This window comes from Danio rerio, chromosome 4, assembly GCF_052040795.2.
Source record: "Danio rerio strain M-AB ecotype USA chromosome 4, GRCz13ab, whole genome shotgun sequence".
In the NCBI taxonomy this organism is placed as follows: Eukaryota; Metazoa; Chordata; class Actinopteri; order Cypriniformes; family Danionidae; genus Danio; species Danio rerio.
The window spans coordinates 67,674,341-67,694,450 of NC_141024.2; the positions used below are offsets into that span (position 1 = coordinate 67,674,341).

Sequence of the window (20,110 nt, forward strand, 5' to 3'; positions counted from 1 at the left end):
TATGGTCAAACATTACAATTTATTAGTCAGGTAAATGTATAATGCCAATTCAATCAGTCAATTCATAAATGATCAATACAAAACATCAAATTATCAAAGATAAATCCAAGATGAAAGGATGCATACCTGACTTCAAATTTTACATAACGTAGAGCATAAGCTACATGTTATGGGCTGATCTGGTTAGGCAGAATCGCCCTGAGCCTTTCTCAAAACTTACCTTAAATAATCCAAGAATTCCCTCGAGGAAAGGGGTGTGTGTATAACAAAAGGCATTTGCATTTAGTGCTGCCTGTGGGAAAGTCACACCCTTCACAGTGGTTCAAAAGATGCCTGAAGTTATATATTTATGGTTTTGATTATGTCTATTTCTGAGAGAATGAGACTATTGTACCAGTCGTACTGAGACATTTCAAATGATATCAAACATGATAGATAAAGTCAGTTTATATATATATATATATATATATATATATATATATATATATATATTGATAAATCAGCATATCAATATTTTATTCCATCCCTAACTGTATGTCCATCCAGTCATATCAATTCACTTTGAAATTTGATTTTAACCCTAGTTTTTATGCCAATTTTAACAGGGCAACTGCACTTATAATGGAGCTGGGCCAGCTTCTTAGGGGCCAAACAGGAGTGCAAGCTGAAATGTCCTCAGCATTTTTAAACCTACCGTCTTTGCAGCAGTCAGCTGGACCAATTGCTGGACGGGGTGGACTGGGTGATGATCTTAGTGGAGTGACTGCTGGGCCAAGTGCAGTGACTGCTGGCCCAAGTGGCCTAAATGCTGGGACAGGTGTACTGGCTGCTGGGACAGGTGGAGTGACTTATGGGCCAAGTGCAGTGACTGCTGGCCCAAGTGGCCTAAATGCTGGGACAGGTGTACTGGCTGCTGGGACAGGTGGAGTGACTTATGGGCCAAGTGCAGTGACTGCTGGCCCAAGTGGCCTAAATGCTGGGACAGGTGTACTGGCTGCTGGGACAGGTGGAATGACTTATGGGCCAAGTGCAGTGACTGCTGGCCCAAGTGGCCTAAATGCTGGGACAGGTGTACTGGCTGCTGGGACAGGTGGAGTGACTGCTGGGCCAACTGCAGTGACTGCTGGCCCAAGTGGCCTAAATGCTGGGACAGGTGTACTGGCTGCTGGGACAGGTGGAGTGACTTATGGGCCAAGTGCAGTGACTGCTGGCCCAAGTGGCCTAAATGCTGGGACAGGTGTACTGGCTGCTGGGACAGGTGGAGTGACTTATGGGCCAAGTGCAGTGACTGCTGGCCCAAGTGGCCTAAATGCTGGGACAGGTGTACTGGCTGCTGGGACAGGTGGAGTGACTTATGGGCCAAGTGCAGTGACTGCTGGCCCAAGTGGCCTAAATGCTGGGACAGGTGTACTGGCTGCTGGGACAGGTGGAATGACTTATGGGCCAAGTGCAGTGACTGCTGGCCCAAGTGGCCTAAATGCTGGGACAGGTGTACTGGCTGCTGGGACAGGTGGAGTGACTGCTGGGCCAACTGCAGTGACTGCTGGCCCAAGTGGCCTAAATGCTGGGACAGGTGTACTGGCTGCTGGGACAGGTGGAGTGACTTATGGGCCAAGTGCAGTGACTGCTGGCCCAAGTGGCCTAAATGCTGGGACAGGTGTACTGGCTGCTGGGACAGGTGGAGTGACTTATGGGCCAAGTGCAGTGACTGCTGGCCCAAGTGGCCTAAATGCTGGGACAGGTGTACTGGCTGCTGGGACAGGTGGAGTGACTGCTGGGCCAAGTGCAGTGACTGCTGGCCCAAGTGGCCTAAATGCTGGGACAGGTGTACTGGCTGCTGGGACAGGTGGAGTGACTTATGGGCCAAGTGCAGTGACTGCTGGCCCAAGTGGCCTAAATGCTGGGACAGGTGTACTGGCTGCTGGGACAGGTGGAGTGACTTATGGGCCAAGTGCAGTGACTGCTGGCCCAAGTGGCCTAAATGCTGGGACAGGTGTACTGGCTGCTGGGACAGGTGGAGTGACTTATGGGCTAGGTGGACTGGCAGTTGGGACAAGTACACTGACTGCTGGGACAAGTGGACTGCCTTTCCCACTAGCTCCAACTGTTCAGCTACCCTTCCCCTCCCTGCGTAATTTTTCAGCTAACCGGCCAAATAAAGTTGCTGGTTCTTTAAGCAAACTGTTTCAGCCCTACAGAAAAGACTCCAAAAATAAACTGAATGCAACCCAGTCATGGGAGCACAACTTTTTTTGCTGTGCTCAGATAAACACAGCCGAAATTCCTAGGGTGGAAGAAAGTATGTGCCTCCAGGCCAGTGGACTTGGCAAAAAAAAAATTAGGTTTTCTGATGTGCATTGCACAGCACAAAAATTCATAGAAATTATTGAAGATGCCTTCCCTCCACTCAAACATTCTGGAGGCTTTAAGATAATGCGTTGCTGCAGGAGCAAGCAACTAATTGACATTCCTATGCCACCAGAAGGTTATTCTGTAAACTTTTTGAAAAACAATAGCAGCTTGAACAAAGCTGTGGCTTACATTGTTCCCCTGCAATGTAACCTCCCTTTGAATGGTGATCGTCAAAAGGTAGGTAATGTCAACAACTTTTTGTTGTCGATTATGTGTACATTTTTCCTTAGTGTTGTGCATTACATTTTAGGAAGACAGTATGGGACAAGGGGAGCATTTGCAGCAATTGTGTGTGAACTGCAAGCAAGTAGTGCCACTTTATGTAATGGAAAGTCACAGACAACAATGTAACACAAGGTAAGACAGAGTCATGCCTGAAATCCTATGTATTATTGCCAGAGATCAGCTAAGATTTTTTCCACAAACCTTTTTAAACTAGGAACACTGCTAAATGTAAAGTAACCTTTGGAAATATAACTAACAGTAGGAATAGTATGAAGTACATTGTAATGATCATCCAATTCGATTCTATTCCCTGAACATATCAATATGACCATTAGTGAGTAAGGGTCTGTCCTCACCAACTGCATTTTTCCACTTTACCGGGTGTACCGTTGTTTTCTATGTGAACACATGGTTGATGGACACGTTTGACTTTTAAGCTTGAGTCTTTGGAAGGGCCACGTATGTGAGCAACGTATTTTTAGACTGTACAGTCATAACTCATTTTCAGAGCAGTGGGCTAATCAGAGGTAATCATAGCTGGGACAATCGTTACCAGTTTCTGTTTGCACACTGCGTGGTGTTTTCAAGACAGCCTCCTGCTTTATGCTGCTCCTTTTTTTTCTAATTATTTTGAAACATTGTGTCTCGTATCTTTTGTAGCAAATAAACGTTCAGTGTGAATAAGTTCTAAAAGGGAGAGTTCACCCAAAAATGAAAATTGTCATAATTTAGTTATAGTTTACTTGTACCATACAGTTCAAATAATGTTGTTTTGTTAGATATCAATCATTGGAGTAACAGAATAATTTTTTTTTACCCATTGACCAACATTTATGGGCAGTTTGTTTACTTAAATTACCCTATATTGGATTTAATGGAATACATTTGGTGTTAATGTCTAAGGAAAAATAAAATACAAATTAAGGTCCCTTAGTGTAGCATCGAATTTGTTCATGTAAATATCCATATGTTTATCCATATAATTACCCATATAATAATAAAAAAAAAACATTTATTCTTTTTTAAATATTTCTTGATTGTCCTGATAATATTTTCTGATAATTTTCTGAATATTTTTTATAATGGAGAATGTCTTAATTGTTTTATTTAAGCTAAAATAGAAGCAGTTTAAAATTTTTATGAACCCATTTTAAGGTTATAATTATTAGCCCCTTTAAGCTATATATTTTTTCAGTAGTCTACAGAACAAACCATCATTATACAATGTCTTGAATTATTACCCTAACCTGCCTAGTTAACCTAATTAACCTAGTTAAGCCTTTAAATGTCACTTTAAGCTGTATAGAAGTGTCTTGAAAAATATCTAGTCAAATATTATTTACTGTCGTCATGGTAAAGATAAAATAAATCTAAATATATAATATTTATATATATTATATATATTTATAAATATATATAATTATGAGCAATTCCAGAATTATGTACATGACATTTGCAGTTAAAACTCAAAACATAAATTGACAGATAAAGTATATGTTAGCATTATGTTGAAATATCTGTTTATATTTTCCAAAACAACTAAAAACCGAATTATGGGATCAGAAAAATATCAATCTGTAAACATTATTTAGACTTCAAATGAGGGAAATAAACAGTTATGAATGTGACCAAAAAAGTCTGCAGGTTTACAGTATTTAACATACTTTGTAGTAATTATGTGAATTAAACTGCACAACCCAAAAGAAACAATGATAATCAAAAAAAAATGTCTCTGAACAAAAATTACAGATTTTATTTTATTTGACATTTTTTGCATTTATGATGAACAAGCTTTGTTATGGATGTGACAAGTGAAATTTTCACTTATGTGACTTTAAATACATTAAATTTAATAGTTTGAAAATATTGACAGGGACTTTAAATATTTTTAAAGCATTTTAAAAATACTTGCTTACGAAAAAAAAAAGTATTAACCGTTTAGCTATTTTGCTGAAAAATGTTTTTTTTTCATGGCAAGGTTGATATTTGCATGGAACTGCTCATAAATATATATATATATATATATATATATATATATATATATATATATATATATACACTGTTAAAAATTGCTGTTAATTTACGGCAAAATTTTAACAGTATAATCCTGTTATTGTCAAAAGCAGTATGTTGCTGTTTTCTTACAGTTTTTGAAATGACTTAGACAAAATTTTACATTATTTTACTGTTTTTATCACACTAATGTAAAAAAAACAGCAATCAACAGTTTTTTAACAGAAAACGTCAGCCATCACGTGGATTTTCATCCTTTTGTTTACTGTGACTTACTCGGTAAGCGCACCTTTATTTTGCTAATTTTACACAAAATACACATTTGTGATTGCACATAGGCTAACTGGATGCTGATATTGTAACTTTTTTACATCTATTTTAGTGCTAAATCTGTCAATGTGCAAACTGAATCTGCATTGAGTGGAACTGGATATCTGACACAGATATTTCCTGATTACACGGTAAGTCAGAATATGATAATTAAAAATTATATATGCTATAAGCTTATCTACAAAGTCAGTTTTTAAACATATGTAGCAACAAAGTAGTATTGATTTATGTAGCATGATGAAAAGATTGTCATCTCATTGCTAATTTTAGCTTTAGCTTTTAATAGCTACCTAATATGGCTTCAATGTAGGCTTTGATAAAACATGTATTTCCCTAATGCTGTGTTTGCAAATTTTACTGTAGTTGGTTTGTATTGTAATGCTACTTTGTCGAGTACAATTGGCTAATCACCACGATAAACTGTTTTATATGTCCATTTCAGTGCTGAACCTGTGAACATGCTAACTGCATCATAGAGTGGAGCTGGATTTCTGATACAGATATTGATTACTGATTACAAGGTGAGTTTAATGAAACATGATAACATGGTAAAGTTATTATTATTTGCTATGTGGTATTATTGTCCTAATAACTGAAAATACAATTAAAAAATGTTACGCATACATTATGGTTGTTAATTTAGTCTCTTTCCTTATCATTGTAATTCTTGTCTTAGGCATCTTCTACTGTACCTGATGTAGAAAAGACCCTTGAACTACCTGCAATTCCTTGACTGATACTTTTTGGTATGTTTAGAACTGTATTTTATTACTTAAGCAACTAAGGGTGTTTTCTCTGTATTTTAGCAAACATGGTAAATTCTTTTGAACAAAACAAAATACACAAATACATAAATTAAATGTTCTGCCATATTTTACCCAAGCTTTCTTTCACCTTTGGTGAATTTTACTAAATTTACTAAAATACTCCATTTTAGTTGTTTAACACGCTTTGTTGATCATAAATATTAAGTTAAATAAATCACAAACATTGCAGTGACAATTTTACAATACACAGTATATACTGTACATGTTGATTTCAGTGGCTGTCCAGGTGAGTCCACAATCAACATTTTCAAATGTATGTATTGTGTTAAAAGAACAGGGCTTTGAGACTAAGTAAAATTACTTCAGCTTCCCTCACATATATTTTCAACTAGGCTATAAAAAATAACATTTCATGCGACTGCTGACATTGTTTTTTTCTTTTAATTGTTTTAGGAGAAAAAACAGGAAGCTACATTCATAAATGGATGATCATTTTTGAGGGGCAAATAATCTGTGAGAGCATCCAGCCAATTTTTCTGTCTGGTATAGCGGCTGTGTTTTCAACTTACGACATTTTCAATGTGGAGAACCAAGCTGAGGCTGCATGCACATTGGAATTAATTCAGAGGTTAGACGCTTAGATTCATATATTTATTTCTCTTCACATTATTATCATATAAACTTTAACCCACACTAATTCTGAATGTATGCCTTTTTTCCAGAAGCTTCATGGGTAAACCCTGAAAAAGGCTCCAAGAGTGGACACATCCTATCGAAGGGAATGGGGAAGGTCACCCACAAAAATAATTGTCAACACTAAGGTTGCCAGTTTACTTAAAGAAGCTAATGGACTTTGAGTGGGATGTCATACAAGTGACACCACACACACACACACACACACACACACACACACACACCTTACACATCCTCTTCACTAATGGCACTCATTTTATTGTGTTAGTCGCATACTTTTTTCAGGTGTTTGTTCTTGAATACCTAAACTGTTCATTGCATTCTTTTTTATTTCTTACTAACTAATTCTGTAATTCACTTAGAAGTTTTCAGAGTAGTAATTGTTGTAGTAATTCCACTTTATTTTCCATTGCCAGTAATTTTGAAATATATAAGTGTAATAAGATGTAATAAAAGTTGAAGTTACACTGCATTTTTTAGTTTTAGCATTGTTTCCAATAAGGCTATATGTGTGCATTGTATTAAACTGTGTTTTTATAACAAATAAAAAATGTATATATACCTGTTTTCTTAGCAGTTCATTTCTCAGGATAACATATTTGTAGTTTACAGTTAAAAATTCAAACAAACATTAATTAACCGTTACTTTTGACAGTAAATTACTGTTAATGTAGAAAATAACAGCTTTATGCTGTATTTTTAAAAAACAGTAACAACCTGTAAATTTCAACTACAGCTAGATGCTGTTAATTTAACAGTAACTTGCTGGCAACTGTGCTGCCAGTAACTTGCTGTTTTTTAACGGGACAATTTTTAACAGTGTATATATATTTTTTTTTTTAATACAGTTACCTCCCCTCTTCCTCCTTCCTCTAGTTCTTTTAGCAACTTAAGCAATGTCAGTACATTTGCATCAGTTTTACTTGTGCGCAATGTGTGTTTATGTTGTTGAGTCGTTTAATACCAGTTTGAAGTGACTTTGCACAAAAGCAACAGCTTAATGTCATATCAGTGCTCTAATTATTGGTAATGGTTATTAATAGTGTTTCTTAAAGTGAAAAGTAAGTTTAGCATCACAGTTTAAACTCATATTTGGTAGTAATTGAAAACGTGTTGTGCACATTTAATGTTTAAAACATGTTGTATAAAATTATGTGCAATGATAGCAATTAAATATTTGGGAAAATACTGACACAAAATTTTCTTACTTTTTACAAAAAATTGTGTAAAACCCATTTGCTGGAGGACCACAACTCTGCACCTTTTAGTAGAGTTGGGGTCGAGTCCACCTTTGTCGAGTCCAAGTCGAGACCAAGTCCTTAACCAGTCGAGTACAAGTCCAAGTCCGAGTCCAAAAGGGGTCGAGTCGGACTTAAGTCCGAGTCCTTAACATCCGAGTCCGAGTCGAGTCCGGCCGAGTCCAGACAGTCTTAAAACTCATTTATTAATTTTTCTTTTGGCTTAGTCCCTTATTTATCAGGGGTTGCCACAGCGGAACGAACTGCCAACTAGTCCAGCATATGTTTTACGCAGCGGATGCCCTTCCAGCCATCACCCATTCACTCTCATTCACACTCACACACCACGACCATTTTAGTAAATTAAATTTACCTATAGTGCATGTGTTTGGACTGTGAGGGAAACTGGAGCACCCGGAGGAAACCCACACCAACACACGGAGAACATGCAAACTCCACACAGAAACACTGTCGAGACTCGAACCAGTGACCTTCTTGATGTGCGGCAACAGTGCTAAGCATTGAGCCATGGTACCACGTATGTAAAAAAATGGTAAAATAACAATAATAATAATAAATCAAATATATTTTTCTATTAACAATTAAACTGTTAAATGAAGAAATTAAACTTTTGGTACATTTTTACAAAATGACTGTATTTTTTTGTTAGCTTGCTTCAAATTAAAATGAAAATAGGAGGATATATGTCGAATTTTTATTATTTTACAAGACTCACACGTTTGACATTATTCTCATGCCACTTTTTCACATTTCTTGTTTAAATTACGCTTGCATTACCAAGGCAACAATGCATTTTTATTAACATTAATTCCAGAGAACTCTGTTATCAGCCCCAGTGTGGAAAATGAAACCATACTCATGCCGACTGACCCAGATCTGCACAGAACATAAAAGGTTCAGCAAAGGGAGACCATTCGGCTTCACCGCTGTCTTAACAGGGAATTAACAGTCAGAAGAATTTTGTTTTAAATATAGAAAGAGTGAATAAATAGCGGGGCGATTGGGTGCAAAATAAAACCCAGTGGGAATCAGACTGAAAAAATAGTCCAGTGCAGATTTCTAGGCTCATGATCTGGGTCTATATGTTAATGATAGCCTGAAACAAGGGTTCTCAATGTCTACATTAAAAGGTCCAAATCTGAATTTTTTTATTAAGGTCAAAGCAAAGGTATGAAACAATTGATATTACATAACTTGTTTTTAATAAACATCCATAAGATGCAGCACAGTGGCGCAGTGGGTAGCACAATGGCCTCACAGCAAGAAGGTTACTGATTCGAGCTAGCTTAGGGCAAAATAAACACATACATATCTGTTCATTGAACTTTGAACTGTATATTCTCTTCATCAATTCTTTTCAGTGAGGCCGACATCTTCTTCCAATAAAATGATTGCTTTGCTGCAGTGTGTTAAAACAGGCGTGCGTGCGCAATTATCCAGCATGATCATGATTAGGCCCGGCCCTAACCAATTTGGAGCCCTAGGCAAGATTTCAGGTGAATTCCAGTAAATTCCACTGCTAGTGTACATATACTCATAAGACACTTGTAAGCTTTGTCTTGGACATTCTTTCATTTTAATAAAGCAAGTGTACAATCAAAATACTTAGAAGTTTTTGCAACTCTGGGACACTTCGAAAAAATATGCAGCGATTATGCATTGTGAAACCTGTGTAAGTTTTGCAACTGGACAAAACAAAAATTAAAACAATATGATGATGATCTTATTTTAACTAAACATGCTATGAAGCAGAAAAGAAGGATGAAGAGTCAGGCAGGTATTAGGCCTAAAACAGTACACAATTCAGGTCTAAAAAGACAACAGATAATTCTCATTCATTCATTCATTCATTTATTTTCTTTTCGACTTAGTCCCTGTATTAATCAGGGGTCACCACGGCGGAATGAACCGCCAACTTATCCAGCATGTTTAACACAGCGGATGCCCTTCCCTTCATATGCTATGGCCAATTTAATTCATCAATTCACCTATAGTTTTTGGATTGTGCGGGAAACCGGAGCTCCCGGAGAAAACCCACGCCAACACGATGAGAACATGCAAACTCCACACAGAAACATGAACTGACCCAGCCTTAGCTCGAACCAGCGACCTTCTTGCTGTAAGGCGACAGTGCTACTCACTGCGCTACCGTGCAGCTCACAGATAATTCTATAAAACATATCTTTTTGTATCTTATGGAATTGTCAAATTAAATTAATATTCTTGCAAAAGACTTCTTAAATGATCTTAATACATCACTCCAGTTGTGTCTTTGTGTTCCAGTTACATTTAGGACGAATTTCTGTTATTTATTTAGAATATTAATTGTATAATAATATATATATATATATATATATATATATATATATATATATATATATATATATATATATATATATATATATGGCTGATTCCAGCGTTATGGATGTGACATTTGCGGTAAAAATTCAAAACATAAATTCGCAGAGAAAGTATACGTTAACAATATATTGAATCATCTGTTTATATTTTCCAAAACAACTAACCACAGAGTTATGGGATCAAAAAAATTCAATCTGTGAACATTTTTATACTTTAAATGAGGAAAATAAACAAGCGTTATGGATGTGACAAAAAAAGTCTGCGAGTTTACAGTATACAACATATTTCGTAGAAATTCTGTGAATTAAACTGCACAACCCAAAATAAATAATGCTTAACAAAAGGATAAGAGTTGTCTCTTTATAGAACAAAACTGATTGATTTTATTTTATTTTGACATTTTTGCATTTTTGAGGGAAAAGCTTTGTTATGGATGTGACACTTTTTCGTTATGGATGTGACGGATGTGAAATTGTCATTTGTTTGACTTTGGTGAATCAAATATAATAGTTTGAAAACATTGACAGAGACATATTTAAGTATTTTTAAAGTACTGTAAAAAACTTGCCTACTCAAAAAAATGTAGACACGGTTTCGCTATTTTGGTGAAAACATTTTTCTTTTTATGGCAAGGTTGACATTTTCATGGAATTGCTCATATATATAATATAAATAAATGGAGGGTGGGGGGGCTTTTGAGGATATAGGTCATAGTCCTGGTCCTCAGTTCAAAAGACAGTGATGATGACATCAGCATACAACTATGCATAATTCTGAATCATTTTAAAATGAAACAATTGAGATGATAAATTGTGCAATACACATATTCTTGCACTCTGTCATTGACTACATATAAATAGAATCAGAAATGTGTCATTATCAGATTCTCTCTTGCATATCAACATGTAGGGAAGATATATACTGCTGCTCACAATCAGTAATGTTTATTCTCACACAGAAGACTCACATTGTGGACACAGGCACCCCTAATCTCTCCAATGTCTCTCATCAAAATATTACCTGAATATTAATTTTTACACAAATTCAAAGTCAAACTTCATTCTATCTTTAAAAAGATTAAATTATTGCTTGAATTTGTGGACTTAGTCCACTGATTATTCATTCTGAATGTTGTCTGGATTTGAATATAACTCTACATTAAATTCTTTTGTGCTTATATTGACCTAATATATAACTCCAAGCAACATTATTACAACATTTTTGCTAAACCATCATTCAATTACTGTAATTTAACACAATCTTTATACTCTCCTAACCCTAAAAACAGAAGCTGATCTGGGATCTGGGATGAGTTTATTATACGGAACACGTCCGTCAGTCAGCATGTATAGGCTACACTGATTCAGAAATGTGATGATCGACGCACATCTTTAATGGAAGTGAATGCAGACATTTTTATATTCATTTTAACGTGCTTTCAAGCCAAAATAAAGCGATAGCACAATTCTCTTGAACAGCTCTTGCAGTTCTATCGCATTTGAGATCGCTGTATGACGGTGCTTTCACTTTTCATAGAAAGATTAAGCATAAGGGGGAAGTATTGGAAAATGAATCGGGATGATAGCGGGATGTCATTATAAGAATCACACAGGAAAACTTTGAATATTACGGAGTCCGGATTTGAGAAGCCCTGGTCTAAATCAAGCGCTGAACGCATATTTCTCTGGCTCAGAGCCAAAGCGCAAAACTTTGAATCTGACAGTTATTTGCGGATATATTGACACCAATATAAACAACAAAACAATCTCGCCAAGATGTTGTAACATCATCCCTACGATATGAATGTACAATTCAAGTAAATAAGCTCTTACCTTTCTTTGTTTTCTTTAAACATGTCGGTAGAAGACAAATTATTGCTGATTTAAAAGACATTATTGTCCTAAACCTAGCCACGCATTGTGTGATTATGGCTATTTCTGGTTACACGTTTAAGGTGATGACGTGCTGCTGCTGCCTGCTGGTACGGTGCGGTGCCGTAAATAAAAGCTGGCATGCAGCCAGAGAGATCGCTAAATTCTTGTTATAGTTTCATGCTGTTATTTATTCATTTTTTAATATCTTTATTTGTGTTGTGAATGATGTGGACTCGACTGGACTCGTGATATTTTCCGAGTCCAAAATGTCCAAGTCCGAGTCAAGTCCGAGTAAAAGTTTCCCCAAGTCCGTGACAAGTCCGAGTCCAATGAAAACTGGACTCGAGTCCGGACTCGAGTCCGAGTCCAAGTTCGAGTACCCCAACACTACCTTTTAGCTTCAACCACCTCCAACTTACACTTGCTTAATAGTCTCTAGTAGTCTTGAACACCTTGATTAGTTGAATCAGCTGTGTTGGATTACACTCCGGAGCAAAAACTATGCAGAGCTGCTGCCCTCCAGGAATCAAGTTTGAAACCTATACCTTACACCTATACAACTTAAAGATCACTTGACCTATCAGGAAATGTGTTAAATGTCATCTTTTTTGTTTTTTACACATTGGAAATAATTTATTAGACATACTGCTGACTTATTGTTGTCTTGTGCTATAGCGTTGTTGCAGCTGTGACAGTCCACTAGTATGTAAGTAAATCTGTATCCATCACATAAAACAATAACTTCACATTGTAGCTGGACAATTAAAAACATTGCAACAGGTCTTCATTTATTGTTGCCATTAAAGGTCGGTGTAAGATGATTTACATTTATAGCTTTAAAACTCAAAGTGCTTACATTTATCTTAAGGTCATTCAAAAAATTAGCGTGCATGTGTCACAAAAATTGGCTTAGAATGGAATTTTGCACCACAATTTTGCAAAGACATTTTGCACCATGAAGATGCCAGTAAATATATTACATGTGAAAATTTTACATGTAAAATGAAAGCTAAATACAAAATTTGATTGTGTTATGTATAGTTGTTTTTGTTGTCTTTAAAGTTTATGTGACTGTGTGATGTGTCCAAAGTATCTAATATAATGTAATCTACTTAAAGGATCAATATGTAGGGAATATGTAATATCTCTTCCTTTCCTCCGGGGGGAGCTGTGTGTTGTGTTAGGGAGATGGGCTGCAGTTTGGCCTCAGTTGTGTTTCCCTGTGGGAAAGGTAAGGAGCATTGATTCAGCTCTACACATAATCTGTTTAATTTCGTCAATAATATTTGCCATCCATGTTATTTTATGAGATATGTTATAGTTTAGGCATTAATTAATGTGTAGATGTCCTTATTTTTGATAGATTGACTTATATTTCTGATATTTCTGATATTTTAGTTGTTTCCATGCGGCATGGCATATTTTATGTTGTTTTAGGTTTGATAATACATGTTATTTGGTTGGTTCTTTATATCCTGAATATATTTAACATTTATAATTGCCTGTCATATGTTCTAGTTTATCTTTTCAGTGTTTAAGTTAGTTTGTGAACAGCAAGCTTACTAGTTATGTAGCTGCAGCATTTACATCATTTATTTTTGATCATTTGTACACTTAGTAATTATTTTGTGATGTACTGAGTTGTGTTTCCCTGTGGGAAAGATGTTGCAGTGCCATTTCTGCTGTACAAGTGACGAAATGAAGAGAGGAGTCCATTAAAGGGAAAGCTGCTCTGTTTGGCTCAACCACGGTCTTGGTGTCCTTCCTGTTCATCCTATCACACACACACAACGCAGAGACATTTTTGGGGAAGCACACCAACGAAGAGGGTTACATCTTTGGTGCCGTGACCCGGATCCTTGGTTTTCACGTCAATTAAAGTAGGCTTTTTTCCTTAAAAAAAAAAAAAGGCAATTGATCTGAATTTCTGAGTTTTTTGTTTTTCCTATCTTTGTTTTTTCCACTGTTTCTCTGATAAGTAGACTAATATGTGAATTTACTGATGTAACATGTTTAAATTGATGTGTTTTTGAAAGTGTATCATTTATTGTGTGCACTGACAAGTTTTTGGGTGTAGCTGAATTTAAATTGAACTAGGTTTATTTTGTTTAAACATTTTTTTTTTTGCTAATTTTTTTGTTTTTGTTTATTATTGTACATTTTTCTCTAACAATAGAAAGTTTGCAAAGAAACCATAACACACACACACACACACACACATAAAAAAAAAAAACATAGTCAATTACAATTGCATGCACTACACATAGTACTGCACATAGAGTGTTGCGTAGGCAGAGTCGAGAAGTGAAATATAATAATGCAAGGACACTATGATTCCACGCCTCATCGACCACCCACCTGTTCCCAAGAATCTTTTAGGCAGCCTTTCCACGTCACTCCATGGTTGCCCATAAGACAGGAAAAAATTGAATCGCATGACATGAGCACTACAGTTGATATAAGTAATGTGGGTGAATCTCACTTAGAAGAAAGCCCCCTACAGTCTGTCAGGCCAAAATCAACGCAGCTAGCGACACACAGAGAGATTGTGACTCCCCCAGTGGTAAGCTGGCTAAAGCCAGGCACCCACACCAATGCATCTGTGCAGGTATCAGCTCATGACCAAGCCCCAGATAACCATGTCTATCCAACAAGCAACCATATTTTGCCTATTGCCACACACCCACATGTTTCATGCCAAACTTCCATGCATGACAGTGTCACACCTGTTCACGCTCCACCAGACATGGCGATTGGAATGCAAGCTGATATGCATACTTCACCAAATATCCCATACTCAACCCCAGCAACAGTCATTTTGCCTCACACAAATCTAATTGGCCATCCACAACCCATCCAGGCTCCTCATTCCTCCTATTATGGTGTTCCAAATACCATGTACTCATCACAGTCTGACTCAGTACTGCCCCCTGCACCGCCTGTCTTTTCTGGAACAATGTTTTCTCACAAATTGGACCCTGTTCAAGCACACCAAGCTCCTTATGATCCAAAGCTGACTTTGCGTTCAAACTATGCTGTTGCTTCATCTTCTTCCGCTCCTGTGTATGCTCCTGCGACAATGCCTGCATACCCTGCATCACGTATATATGCACAACAACCCAGTGTAGTGCAACAGCTTCCGACTGCACCTTCACATATCCCATATCAACAAGGCACTAACCAACATGCCTCTGCAATGACCAAGTCACCACCTAGTTTTACACAAACACATCAGGTACGAAATGTTCAAGTGTTCAGTGGTGGTCCTGAATGCAAGATACTAATTGAAGACTGGATACGGGATATGCAGTATCTCCTTGAAGCAGGAGGAATGCCACCAAATTTATGCTTTGCAACGCTAGTGAGACATTTAAATGGTGAAGCCAGGAGGTTAGTCCTAAATCTCCCTCCCTCTGAGCAAACCACCAGAAGAGCTTTTGATGAACTGCGAGCTGAGTATAGTGATATGCAGACATCTCTTGACCCATTAGCTGATTTCTATGAAAGATGTCAGCGCTCTGGCGAAACAGCTCGTTCCTATGCCATTGCCCTGGAGGCCACTTTACGTTCAGTAGAGGAAACACAGTATGGAGGACAAACATTTCCAGATCGGGATGGAAAGCTAACTCGTCAGTTCATGAGAGGATTGAGTGATGAAGAAGTTTATCATAGGCTAGCACCAATGAAACCTCAGCTCTTAAGTTTTCGTGAACTGCAAGCAGAGTTACGTAACCTTGCTCGGGAGACAAAAAAATTCCAGATGCTGCCAAAGTCCAAAAAGGCATATGCCCAGGCTCAGTTTACGGCAACTAGTGGTAACAGGAGTGGAGAATCCGCAGCAACAGAAAAGGGAAATAGACAGTACAATGATCTGACTGAACTTACGGCCATGGTAAAAAAGTTGGTGATCAGTCAAGAGGATCAAGTCAGTCGGCTGTCACAGCTGGAAGCCAGATTTGCAGCATCACCACGAATGATATTTCCGCAGACCCAAAGGCCTCAAGGGAGCAGTGATACTCCATCAAGGAGCGTTGTATGCTATCGCTGTAACAAACCGGGACACATTGCACGTCTGTGTCGGACAATAATGACTGATGAAGTCAGCCAAGCTGAAAATCAAACAGAGAATAGCCAAGATTTAAATGCGTAAGGCCTGTGGTCATCGGGGCGACCACAGGCATTCAACAGAGTCCCCAGCAACATGAGGCGAGAATGTCCAAACTAGCTAAAACTCCGCTGGTAGGTCCTTGTAATGAAGGGGTGGTTGAAGTAGATGGGGAGGTGTGTAAGGCTCTAATTGATTCCGGCTCTCAAGTAACTACAATTACAGATGAGTTTTGGGGCAGACACCCAATCTTATGTTCTAAGAGAGTGCAGCCATCAGAAATCCCAATTGAAGGTGCCGCTGGTCAACCCGTATCTTATGTTGGGGTACTCTGTATAAACCTGAAGTTTTTAGGAAGAGCTTATGTAAATGTTCCTGCTTTTGTTGTTCCTGTAACAGAGTACCGATCCAGTGTTCCATTGCTCATTGGGACTAATGTCATACGTGCTTTCAGAAATGATCTCCGAGCAACACATAGTAGCAAATACCTGGCCAATGTGAAGCAAACTAATCCTGAGTGGCACTCAGCACTGGTGTCCATAGGTAAAAGTGAACCTTGTGGGATTAATGGCAAAGTGGGTCAAGTACAGTATGCTGGTGATGCAATACAAATACCAGCAGGAAGAGAGCTGGATGTTGTGGGCAGAGTAATGGGTGGGCTAAAGAGGACACAATACACTGTTTTGGTGGAGAGCCAATGTTTGAAAAAAGTACCAGAAGGTATTGTAATTGCCAGACTGCTAGCTAATGTGAAAAAGGGTTATGTCCCTATTCGTCTCTTGAATCTTTCGGAAAAAGTTGTGACTGTGGAGCCAAGGACCCTGCTGGCAGATGCTTTCTTGGTCAATGAGGTATTTGAAGAGGGGGATGAGGGCAAAATACTAGGCCAGAAACAGATCATGGATCAGAATCTGTGTGAAAAAAACTCAGTGACTGCAACTTGTCAAAGTCAACAACAGGTTACCAGTGCTAAAAACGAGTTTGATATGTCATGTGGAGTTGACCTTAGTGCCATCACAGTGGAAGGGCAGGAGCAGTTGGATTTACTGCAAGATTTATTGAGGAAAAATTCTGATGTCTTTTCCAAACATTCCATGGATTATGGTCATACTACTACTGTGCAACACGAGATTCCTCTGGTAGACCCAAAGCCATTTCGCCTCCCTTATCGGAAGATACCTCCCTCACAGTACCAGGAAGTTCGGAAAGCCATATCGCAGATGGAAGAGGCTGGAGTTATACGCCCAAGCAAAAGCCCTTATGCGTCCCCTATTGTTGTGGTATCAAAAAAGGATGGTTCCATGAGGATTTGTGTGGACTACAGAAAGCTGAATTCTTGTAGCACCAGAGACGCTTTTCCTTTACCAAGAATAGAGGACGCATTAGAAGCATTGGGTCAAGCAAGTTACTTCTCGGCTCTGGATCTGACATCTGGGTATTGGCAAGTGGAGGTGGCCGAAAATGATAAGCATAAAACTGCTTTCAGCACACCAATGGGGTTGTACGAGGCTAATAGGATGCCTTTTGGTCTACAAAATGCTCCCTCAACGTTCCAAAGATTGATGACTTGCTGCTTTGGTGACTTAAACTTTTAGAGCCTCCTGATCTACCTTGATGACATAATTATCTTCTCTAGAACATTCGATGAGCACCTTGAAAGATTGGAGGAAGTGTTCAACCGCCTCCGCAAACATGGGTTAAAACTAAACCCTACAAAGTGTTGCCTGCTGAGGAAAGAGGTTCAGTACCTTGGCCATGTAGTGTCATCGGAGGGTATACGGACTGATCCTGAGAAGATAAGTAAAGTCAGGGATTGGAAGCGGCCGTCAACTGCGAAGGAAGTGCTAAGGTTTCTTGGTTTCTCAGGGTACTACAGACGATTCATCAAGGGGTATTCTGCACTGGCAGCTCCCTTGTATGCTCTGACATCTGGAGACCCTAAGTGCAGGAAAAAAAGAGGGGTAAAGGGACCACCTCGCCCTCCTAAACCATTTGAGTGGTCTGTCGAATGTGAGGCAGCTTTTGTGACATTAAAAGAGAAGCTGACTACTGCTCCCATTTTGGGCTACCCCAACTACAGTTTACCATTTTTGTTGCAAACTGATGCTTCAAGGGATGGTCTTGGGGCTGTCCTTGCCCAAATTCAAGATGGTGCAGAGCGAGTGATTGCTTATGGGAGCCGGGGCTTGAGTCCACCAGAAACCCGCTACCCAGCGCACAAGTTAGAGTTCTTGGCTCTGAAGTGGGCTGTAACTGACAAATTTTATGATCATCTCTATGGACATACATTCTCTGTTTTGACTGATAACAACCCACTCAGATATGTGATGAGCACAGCCAAATTGGATGCCACAGGCCAACGTTGGGTGTCACAGCTTGCCATATTTGACTTTGACATCCAGTATAGGCAAGGAAAGTGTAACTCTAATGCCGATGCACTGTCAAGAATGTCTAGCCAAGAAGTCGTAAAAGCCCTCCAGTCCTGTCCTCAACGGATCCTTCCTCAGGGGATTAAAGAAAATAGTAACACTGGCCAAGGGGAGCGGGAAGCAGGTGGTGGTGTGCAAGATGAGGTGGCAATTGAGAGCCAAGGGGAGACTCTGGAGGAGGTTGGAGAGAGGGCAGACAGATTTGAAGGAGCGGGAACGGATGCACTCCCTGCGATGACGAAGCTGGAGATCAGGCAATGTCAAAAACAAGACCCTGTTATTGGTCCAGTCCTGTATTTAAAAACACTGAATTGTAAGCCACGGCAAGGAAAGAGGTTGGAGGAAGGAAAACAAACACGGCTTCTTCTAAAAGAGTGGAGGAAGTTAGTGGTCAGAGATGGAATTCTGTACAGACAAGTTCAAGGTGGTCAGGGAAGGACTATTGATCAAATGCGAGAGGTGGCTAGGACAAGTCTTCATGATGATGCTGGTCATTTAGGTTTTGAGCGCACCCTGAGTTTGTTCCGTGAGCGATTTTATTGGCCAAAAATGCACTGTGATGTGAAGTCCTGGTGTGAGCAGTGTGAAAGATGTTGTTTAAGGAAGACTCCAACTGCTGGAAAGCGAGCTCCGTTGGTGAGCATTCACACTAATGCGCCTATGGAACTTTTATGCATTGATTTCCTGGTCCTGGAAAAGTCTAGGGGAGGTTTTGAGAATGTCCTGGTGGTCACTGATCACTTCTCAAGATTTGCCCAGGCCTACCCCACAAGAGATCAGAAGGCTGTCACAGTGGCAAAGGTGCTGTGGAAGAACTTTTTCTGTCGATTTGGTTTCCCAGCAAGACTCCATGCAGACCAGGGGCGCAATTTTGAGAGTGCAGTGGTAAAGGAACTGTGCAAGCTAATTGGAGTCACAAAGACTCATACCACCCCTTACCACCCACAGGGGAATGGGACTACGGAGAGGTTCAACAGAACTCTCATGAATATGTTGGGAACTCTTGATCCTGAGAAAAAATCTCAGTGGCATGAATATGTTGATGCAATGACTCTTGCTTACAACTGTACTCAACATGATTCAACAGGTTTCTCTCCATACTTATTGATGTATGGCAGACATCCCAGACTCGCAGTTGATCTTGTTTTTGGGTTGTCTACCACCAAAGGGCAATGTGAGTCCAATGAATATGTCCAAAATCTGCATGAAAGCTTGACTTTTGCATATGATCAGGCAGATAAGATGTCAAGGCATGCTAAGGATCTTCAGAAGAAGCACTATGATAAAAAAGTGAAGGATTACGTGTTTGAAACTGGTGACAGAGTGATGGTCAAAGTATGTCATGTAGAAGGGAAGCAGAAGCTGGCTGATAGGTGGGAGCCCCATCCTTATGTTGTGGTAAAGAAACAGCCAGGAATTCCAGTGTATGTTGTTCGATCAGAAGATGGTGACAAGGAAAGAGTGGTCCACCGCAATCTTCTAACTCAGTGCATGTTCTTCCCAGTTGAAAAGACCTACCAAGATCAAGTAGAGTCTGAAAGTGAGGGACAAGATGAAGTGGAGACAACTGATGATGTTTCTGATGAGGTGGATATGGAGAAAATAGACAAAAGTGAAGGACAGGATGAAGTGGAGGCACCTG

The 20,110-nt window shown here is 39.0% G+C and overlaps 2 protein-coding genes and 2 long non-coding RNA genes across 4 annotated transcripts in view; 3 read left to right on the forward strand and 1 right to left on the reverse strand.

Moving 5' to 3' along the window:
• LOC148682349 (uncharacterized) overlaps positions 1–20,110 on the forward strand; it is a 771,506-nt gene that overhangs the window by 504,068 nt on the left and 247,328 nt on the right. The window lies entirely within an intron of this gene.
• LOC137490983 (uncharacterized) overlaps positions 1–20,110 on the reverse strand; it is a 471,679-nt gene that overhangs the window by 382,520 nt on the left and 69,049 nt on the right. The gene's annotated exons all lie outside the window — the stretch shown is intronic.
• On the forward strand, positions 590–4,628 carry LOC147845234 (uncharacterized). The gene is made up of 2 exons (XM_087249898.2): positions 590–2,589; positions 2,663–4,628. Exons 1-2 carry the CDS (start codon positions 622–624, stop codon positions 2,771–2,773), a joined length of 2,079 nt encoding a protein of 692 aa, XP_087106024.1. The 5' UTR covers positions 590–621; the 3' UTR covers positions 2,774–4,628.
• LOC147845235 (uncharacterized) lies at positions 4,721–8,995 on the forward strand. Its single transcript, XR_015484395.2, has 5 exons — positions 4,721–5,111; positions 5,423–5,501; positions 5,657–5,726; positions 6,201–6,375; positions 6,470–8,995. It is a non-coding gene; the product is annotated as an uncharacterized LOC147845235 (long non-coding RNA).